This window comes from Phocoena sinus, chromosome 2 (genome assembly GCF_008692025.1).
Source record: "Phocoena sinus isolate mPhoSin1 chromosome 2, mPhoSin1.pri, whole genome shotgun sequence".
NCBI classification, from domain to species: Eukaryota; Metazoa; Chordata; class Mammalia; order Artiodactyla; family Phocoenidae; genus Phocoena; species Phocoena sinus.
In genome coordinates this window covers 131,190,886-131,198,938 of record NC_045764.1, presented here as the reverse complement: position 1 = coordinate 131,198,938, position 8,053 = coordinate 131,190,886, and the positions used below count along the sequence as shown (strand labels likewise).

General features: G+C 55.9%; 1 protein-coding gene across 4 annotated transcripts; it reads left to right on the top strand.

The window, feature by feature from the left end:
* Nucleotides 1-415: 415 nt before the first annotated feature.
* Nucleotides 416-7,574, top strand: BMP4 (bone morphogenetic protein 4). 4 transcript variants are annotated; one of them, XM_032624450.1, is made up of 4 exons: nucleotides 416-769; nucleotides 3,882-4,006; nucleotides 5,070-5,446; nucleotides 6,430-7,574. In XM_032624450.1, exons 3-4 carry the CDS (start codon nucleotides 5,077-5,079, stop codon nucleotides 7,284-7,286), a joined length of 1,227 nt encoding a protein of 408 aa, XP_032480341.1. In that variant the 5' UTR covers nucleotides 416-769; nucleotides 3,882-4,006; nucleotides 5,070-5,076; the 3' UTR covers nucleotides 7,287-7,574. The 4 variants fall into 4 exon arrangements, with proteins under 4 accessions (XP_032480341.1, XP_032480345.1, XP_032480344.1 ...); XM_032624454.1 differs by lacking the exon at nucleotides 416-769 and adding an exon at nucleotides 2,813-2,882; XM_032624453.1 differs by lacking the exon at nucleotides 416-769 and adding an exon at nucleotides 2,814-3,334.
* The last annotated feature ends 479 nt before the right edge of the window (nucleotides 7,575-8,053 follow it).

Sequence of the window (8,053 nt, the reverse complement as noted above, 5' to 3'; positions counted from 1 at the left end):
GTTTATGGAAGGCCTCCCTTTAAACCCATCCAACAGCTCCCTTCTCCATAACCTGATTTTAGAGGTGTTTCATTATCTCTAATTACTCGGGTGAATGGTGATTACTCAGTGTTTTAATCATCGGTTTGAGAAGTAGCTACCCTAAACTCAGAGAAGCCCAGACTACCCTGGGTATTTTTGGAAGGTACTGGGACTAGTCGATGCATGCATTCTAGTACCTCTGCACGTGGTCACCAGGTGAGCCCCGAACGCTTCCCGGAGCTGGAGGCAGCGGCGTCCCAACCTGGGCAGCAGCTGCTGACTCGGGCGCTGCCCGGGTTTCCGGGACCAGGGCCGGCGAGGCGAGGCCCGGCGGCGGGATGGGAGGATGTGGGCGGGGCTCCCATCCCAGAAAGGGAGGCGAGCGAGGGAGGAGGGAAGAAGGGAGGGGCTGCTGGGGAAGAGGAGGAGGAAGGAAAGAAAGAAAGAGAGAGAGGGAAAGAGGAGGAAGAAGATGCGGGAGGGCAGAGGAGGAGGGAGGGAGGGAGGAAAGGGGAGCGCAGCTCGGCCCGGAAACTAGGTGAGTTTGGCATCAGAGCCGAGGGACAGGAGCCTGCGACGCCGCTGCAGATCAGGGCTGAGTATCTCGCCTCTCTCCCTGATGGGATTCCCGTCCACGCCGTCTCGAGCCTGCTGCGTCCCAGTCCTCAGCCCTCGCCCAGGTTCACTGCAGCTGTTCAGAGGTCCCCAGGAGCTGCTGCTTGCGAGCCTGCTACTGCAGGGATCTATGGTAAGCAAGGCTACCTGGCGAGGGGCGGGGGGGGGTGAGGCTGAGGTGCATCCTTGGGGGGAGAAGTAGGGGGCTCTGGCTGTGTCAAGGCAAAAGGTGCTCCCTTCCCCCCCCCCCCCAACGCCGGTGGTTGTGCTAGAGGTAGGGATGCTTGCGCTGAAAGTCACTTCCATATATGCCACTGCCTCTACCCGGACCACTTTCTCCGTCCGGTGGCCCCAGGCGATTTCCACGTTTGGTAGGTTCGGGGCAGGAGAAGAGCGGAGACGAGAAGCCTTTAGTTGGAGGTCGTTGGGAAAGACCGTGGGGTCTTGAGCCGAACACGTCTCTCGTGGACTAGCATTTGCGATTTCCCGGCGGGAAGGGCCAGGAGAGAAAGGGGAGAGGTGGCTCTGAGGTCCGGAGAAAGTGAGGGAACTGAGGGGCGTCGAGGTGGAGAGAGAACACCTAACCAGGGCTAGTTCCGCGGTGGTGAGCGCGGTTCTCCTGCTTCTGGAGCGTGCGCGCCGCGGGAGGGCTGCGTCTAGGGGAGTGTCACCCGACCCGGCCCCCAGCCGGCGAATGCCCCTGAAAGCTGGCGAACCGCTGCTGCCCAACGCGCCTCCCGCACGAGCTATTCTCGTGGACTTGCAGCATCCAAGGAGCTGCTCCTCTATCATTTCACGGTGTAGGGTCTGTAGAGACGACGGCCGGGATGCTAGCCGCCCCGGAAACGCAGGTTTCTGCGGTGTCGTGTCCTTTGGAGAGTTGCTGGCGAGATGCACGGCGGACGCGTGGCTCTTACTGGCCCTCCCGGCTCAGAGCCGACGGGAAAGTGTCCCGGGATTCGCGGGTCCCTGTGGACCCCTCCCCGCGGGAGCTGCGCCCGCGACCTTAGAGGCTTCCCGGGCACCATTTGGTTTGTGAGGATAGCGGTTTGTGAGGATCGCGTTTTGTGGGCTGAAGGCTTTGTGAGACGTTAAAACCCCCAGACATTGACTTGGTAAACTGAGGCCACCTCTGAACAAACTTTGGCGTTGGGCGAAAACTCGGGCAAGGAAGTAAAGGACGAGTTGCATCCCCGCCCCTCAAGAAAGAGTTCTGGAGACGAAAGTGCTTTTCGGCTTTTATCTTTTTAATTAAGAAAACTGGGGGAGAAAAATGTGATTAGAGACGAATCCTTCTGAATCCGAAGTTGAAACACAACCCGCTCTTCCCCCGGCCTCTGGGTTTTAGCGCAGCGCGCGCTCCCGCCGCACCCTGGGAGATTCCTAGGGCCAGAGGATTGTCGGCGGACTGCGGGCGCCCGCGCCTTCCGCTGTCCCTTCGCCCGCGGGGACCGACCCTTCTCCGTGTGCTTTTCCCATTTCTGGAGCTTCTCCCACGGGGCATCTTGAAGGTTCTGGGCGTCTCAATAAAACTCTTTGCTCTTCCCAACCCTTTCGCAGTCAGCCCCAGCGGTGGCGCAGGAGCGGGAAAACCTAAAGGCGCTCAAAAAGCGGCGCGGCTCTCGCCGGGCGTGGACCGTCGCGCAGGGGCGCCCGCGGCCTCCACACCCCGGCTAGCGCGCTGTCGGGCGGCGCCGGGCAGCCGCGGCCGGAGGGAGGGTTAAGCGCTTTAAAAGAGGAGTCCTTTACTCCTCTTCCTCCAAGCCTTCCCGAGAGTGCCCCCAAGAAGAAAGCCAAGTTTGCGGGGGAGAGTGAGGTCGGCAGCCTGAGCCCTCGAACTCTGAAGCGACCCAAGGCAGGAACTGGGAACAGCCTCAGGAAAGGGCGGCCGGGTGCCGTGCGCTTTGCAGCGGGAGTCGTGGGACTCGGGACCCCGGGGCAGGCCGGGCTGACTCAGAGTTGCGTGGGTCAGGTTTTTGAAAAGGCCCCCGTGCTGAGCGACCCACGCGTGCAGCATCTTCGGTTAGGACATCCCAGTAATTCCTGCAGCTGTGGGCTGGTAAAATTCTTGAAGAAATATTTGCTGCGACTCTGCAGCTGGTGCAAAGGAGGAAGGGGGTGGGGGAGGAAGTGGCGGGGGAGGAGTAGTAGTTTAAAAAAGACAAGCTGGGAAGAGAGAGACGCAGACGCAGAGGTCGAGCGCAGGCCGAAAGCTGTTCACGGTTTTCTCGACTCCTGGGAATGCGGTGGGGTTTCCTTTCTGCGCCGGGTCGGGAGTTGTAAAACCTCCGCTACACTGAGACCTGAAAAATGCGATGCGCCCTTTCTGAGGAGACGCTTCTTTTCGCGTCTGCCCTGAGCTTTGCGCTTCGTCGTCCGCCCCTCTGCCTTTAATGGCCCACCGACCACTTTCTTCGGAGATTTGCTTTGCTTGGCGAGGGATCGCCGAGGTGCGGAGTTTCTCTCCGTAAAGGAACCGGAGGAAAGAGCCTAGCGGCGGCTCCCTCACCACTTTCCCACACCGATTACCGCCTAAACGTCTCCCGCCCCGGCCCCGCGTGACAGGGTCCGCCGCTTTTGGCTGGGAGCTAAAGTGGCTGCCCACTTCTTCTGAACATTCGCAAGCGTTCGCCAGGGGGTGACTAGCTGTCACTGGGAGCAATATTTGGCCTCTCGGAGACCCTGGGGAGGAAGTGAGGTGCGCGCGGCGCGTGTGTCTGTGTGTCCCTCAGCACTTTCCTTTTTAAATGACTCTCGGTGGTGGCTTTCAGCAAGAGACTCCGCTGCCCCCAATCCCGGCCCCACTTGAGCTGGGTTCGGACTGAAAGGCGCAGCCCTTACGGTGCCCCCCAGATCCTCGGCTTCAGGCCGCTGGCGCGAGGGCCCAGCCCGACGTACCGAAAGCTACAGGTAGAGGCGAGGACCACGTCCTCCGCGCGGTGCACCCGGGGACCGGCCGAGGGCTCCGCAGAGCGCCACCCGGAGCTCCTCCCGGACCGCTTGAGGTTTGGGGCTGCTGGCGCGGAGGCTGGCCTCTCCAGGAGGGGGCGGGGCCGCGGGCGGGCGGGGATTGGGGGGTGGGGAGACGGGGGCGGGCGCGCGGGCCCTTTCACAGCCCGCCTCGGGGAGGGCGGGCTCCTCCGTGCGTGGGGCGGGGCCTCTGCGTTCACGTGACGCCTAGGGGCTGGAAGAAAAACAGAGTCTGTCTGCGCCAGAGTCTCATTATATTCAAATATTCATTTTAGGAGCCATTCCGTAGTGCCATCCAGAGCAACGCACTGCCGCAGCTCCTCTGAGCATTTCCAGCAAGTTTGTTCAAGATTGGCTGTCAAGAATCATGGACTGTTATTATATGCCTTGTTTTCTGTCAGTGAGTAGACACCTCTTCCTTCCCTCCTCCCGGGAATTCACTCTGCCCTCCCCACCCGTGCTCGCCTTGTGTCCCTCCCGTCGGACCTTCCTTCCACACTCTGCTTTCTGGCAGCGCTGTCGCTTTCTTCTAGGACGGGCAACCGCTGCGCTCCTAGCCCACCGGTTCTATTTAAAGTGCTCCTTGCTCCCACTCGCTCTCTCTGATCCGTGCGTTGCAAGAAAGGGAAGCGAGAGGGGGCTAAACAGATGGAAGGTCCTCAGCCGGGGGGGGGGGGGCTAAGGGCCCCCCTCCCCACATAACTGGAGAGCACCCAGTGCCCCTGTGGCGAGTTCCTAGCTGCTTGTCAAAACTCACAGAGGTCGCTCTTGGACTCATCCCCTCCCACACACCCTTCCCCGGGAGTGAGCGAGAGGGCGCGATCAGATGCTTCTTGCTGGGCATTTCAAACTCATCAGCCACAGTAAAATAAACCCTCCAGCCATTCGGTCCGCCCCCAGACCCTGCCTCCCCCGTGTCTTCACCCTGCTCCTGCTTCTCTGCTTTCCCTCCCTCCTGCTCCGAACCAGCTGGAAGTGGTGGAAGTCGGGCTCTGGCTCGGAGGGCGGAGGAAGAAGGGGGGTGGAGGGAGAGGGGGAGAGAGGCTGAAGGTCTGAAGTGGAGAGGAGAGCGATGGCATTTTAATTCTCCCTCCCCCACCCTTCTTTACCTTCTCAATGTTAACTGTTTATCCTTGAAGAAGCCAAGCTGAGATCATGGCTCAGATAGCAGTTGGGACAAAAAAAGATTAACAGGATGGAGGCTATCTGATTTGGGGTTATTTGACTGTAAACAAGTTAGACCAAGTAATTACAGGGCAATTCCTACTTTCAGGCCGTGCATGGCTGCAGCTGGTGGTGAGGGGTGTGTGTGAGGGCGAAGACACAAACTTGATCTTTCTGACCTGTTTTACATCTTGACCCTCTAGCTCTAGCCCTATGTGCGTATGCAGAGACATCTCTATTTCTCTCTAGTTATCGGTGTTTATTTATTCTTTAACCTTCCACCTCCTCCCCCTCCCCAGAGACACCATGATTCCTGGTAACCGAATGCTGATGGTCGTTTTATTATGCCAAGTCCTGCTAGGAGGCGCGAGCCATGCTAGTTTGATACCTGAGACGGGGAAGAAAAAAGTCGCCGAGATTCAGGGCCACGCGGGAGGACGCCGCTCAGGGCAGAGTCATGAGCTCCTTCGGGACTTCGAGGCCACACTTCTGCAGATGTTCGGGCTGCGCCGCCGCCCGCAGCCTAGCAAGAGCGTGGTCGTCCCGGATTACATGCGGGATCTTTACCGGCTTCAGTCTGGGGAGGAGGAGGGGGAGCAGATCCACAGCATCGGTCTGGAGTATCCCGAGCGCCCCGCCAGTCGCGCCAACACCGTGAGGAGCTTCCACCACGAAGGTCAGTCCCTGCCCCGAGTCTGGGCTGGGGAGGGCCAGTAGGGCTGCCTGGTGGGAGAGTGGAAGCTCTAGGGGAGAGGGGTTCCGGTTACCTCAGAGCCCCAAATCCAGGAGGCTGGGGGACAGAGCTGCTTAGTTTCTGGAGTTTTCAGAGTTGTGGCTGAATTTATTTTTTGGAGACAGAAGGGAGGGGTTGGGGAGAAGGGGAATGACACCACTCAGACGTGGGCTAGCCCTGGCCGTGTGTTTTTGCTATATCAAAGCCTTTTATGCCAGGGTTTCTGACTTTTTTTTTTTTTCTGTTTTTCAAAGCACCTACTGAATGTAATATTACAGCTGTGTGTTTGTCAGGTTTATTCAATAGGGGCCTTGTAATCCGATCTGAATGTTTCCTAGCGGATGTTTCTTTTCCAAAGTAAATCTGAGTTATTAATCCACCAGCATCATTACTGTGTTGGAATTTATTTTCCTCTCTGTAACATGATCAACAAGGCATGCTCTGTGCTTCCAAGATCGCTGGGGAAATGTTTGGTAACATACTCGAAAGTGGAAGAGGCAGAAGGTGGCTGTGTGCATGTTCCCTCCTGCCTCTGCTCTGTTGGCCCCTCTTTTTCTTTACAACCACTTGTAAAGCAAACTGTGTACACAAAGCCAAGAGGGCTTTAAAAGGGAAGTCTGATGGTGGTGGAGTAAGGAGTTAACACATGGAAATTATTAGACGTATAAAGGAGATTGGGAGATTCTGTCTTCGGTGCTTGCTGAATGCTAGCTAGGCTTCGCTGGTTTGCTAGCTGCGCCATTTATCTGCTCCTTCAGATTAAACGGTATGCTTGTTTCCCCCAAATAGGCTTCCACTATATAAGCAGAGTTCATCACTCATCACCCGACTCTTAGCTATTTCTTGATTTTTCAGCCTCTGAAATAGCTCATGTGCTTCTTTTTTTTTTTCTTTCCCTTTTTCTTTTCCTCCCTGACTGTGCCTAGAACATCTGGAGAACATCCCAGGGACCAGCGAAAACTCTGCTTTTCGTTTCCTCTTTAACCTCAGCAGCATCCCAGAGAACGAGGTGATCTCGTCCGCAGAGCTTCGACTCTTCCGGGAGCAGGTGGACCAGGGCCCTGACTGGGAGCAGGGCTTTCATCGTATAAACATTTATGAGGTTATGAAGCCCCCGGCAGAAGTGGTGCCCGGGCACCTCATCACACGACTACTGGACACGAGACTGGTCCACCACAATGTGACACGGTGGGAAACTTTTGATGTGAGCCCTGCAGTCCTTCGCTGGACCCGGGAGAAGCAGCCCAATTATGGGCTGGCCATTGAGGTGACCCACCTCCATCAGACACGGACCCGCCAGGGCCAGCATGTCAGGATTAGCCGATCGTTACCTCAAGGGAGTGGGGATTGGGCCCAGCTCCGGCCTCTGCTGGTCACCTTTGGCCATGATGGCCGGGGACATGCCTTGACCCGACGCCGGAGGGCCAAGCGCAGCCCCAAGCATCACCCACAGAGGGCCCGGAAGAAGAATAAGAACTGCCGGCGCCACTCGCTCTATGTGGACTTCAGCGATGTGGGCTGGAATGACTGGATTGTGGCCCCACCAGGCTACCAGGCCTTCTACTGCCATGGAGACTGCCCCTTTCCACTGGCCGACCACCTCAACTCAACCAACCATGCCATTGTGCAGACCCTGGTCAACTCTGTCAATTCCAGTATCCCCAAAGCCTGTTGTGTTCCCACCGAACTGAGTGCCATCTCCATGCTGTACTTGGATGAGTATGACAAGGTGGTACTGAAAAATTATCAGGAGATGGTAGTAGAGGGATGTGGGTGCCGCTGAGATCAGGCCTTCCTTGGGGACACACACACACACACACACACACACACACACACACACACGTTCCATCCACTACTCACCCACACACTACACAGACTGCTTCCTTATAGCTGGACTTTTATCTTAAAAAAAAAAAAAAGAAAGGAAAAAAAAATCTAAACATTCACCTTGACCTTATTTATGACTTTATGTGCAAATGTTTTGACCATATTGATCATATATTTTGACAAAATATATTTATAACTACGTATTAAAAGAAAAAATAAAATGAGTCATTATTTTAAAGGTAAACTATGTTCTTTTTCTCTTAAATCCTTTCTCTCCCTTCACCCCATCTCTTTTGGATGAGATTTTTTTCTGTTAAGGTGGGGCTGGGGGCACTGTGGAAGTCAGAGTGTGGTAACTGGAGGTGGTTAAGTTGGAAAGACAGGAAGTAAACTGATGGTGGAGGATGGTAATTGCCAGGATGAATTGTTTTCCATTTCTATTTAATGTTAACAAGGACAAGGACGCGGCATCCTCTCCCATCTGGATGACACATGCCTTGGAGAAACAGTGGGATGAAAGGAGTAGGCCAGATTAAAGACTCAGTTTGGGGCTCTTTGTACATCCTCTGTTTTCGCTCACCTGTTAGAGGTGTGTCCCAGCAAAGTGTGATGGGTAAGAGTCTCAACTCTAGGGAAATGCTTCCCACCTCTGCTTTTATGATACCCAGGGTATCTCCGGTTATTACAGGCACCAATGTTGTATTTTCAAACCAAAACGAATTT

Coding starts and splice junctions, on each gene's coding strand:
- BMP4 (XM_032624450.1), top strand. CDS start 5,077: ATGATTCCTGGTAACCGAATGCTGATGGTCGTTTTATTATGCCAAGTC. Junction 5,447..6,429: donor GAGGAGCTTCCACCACGAAG/GTCAGTCCCTGC, acceptor GACTGTGCCTAG/AACATCTGGAGAACATCCCA.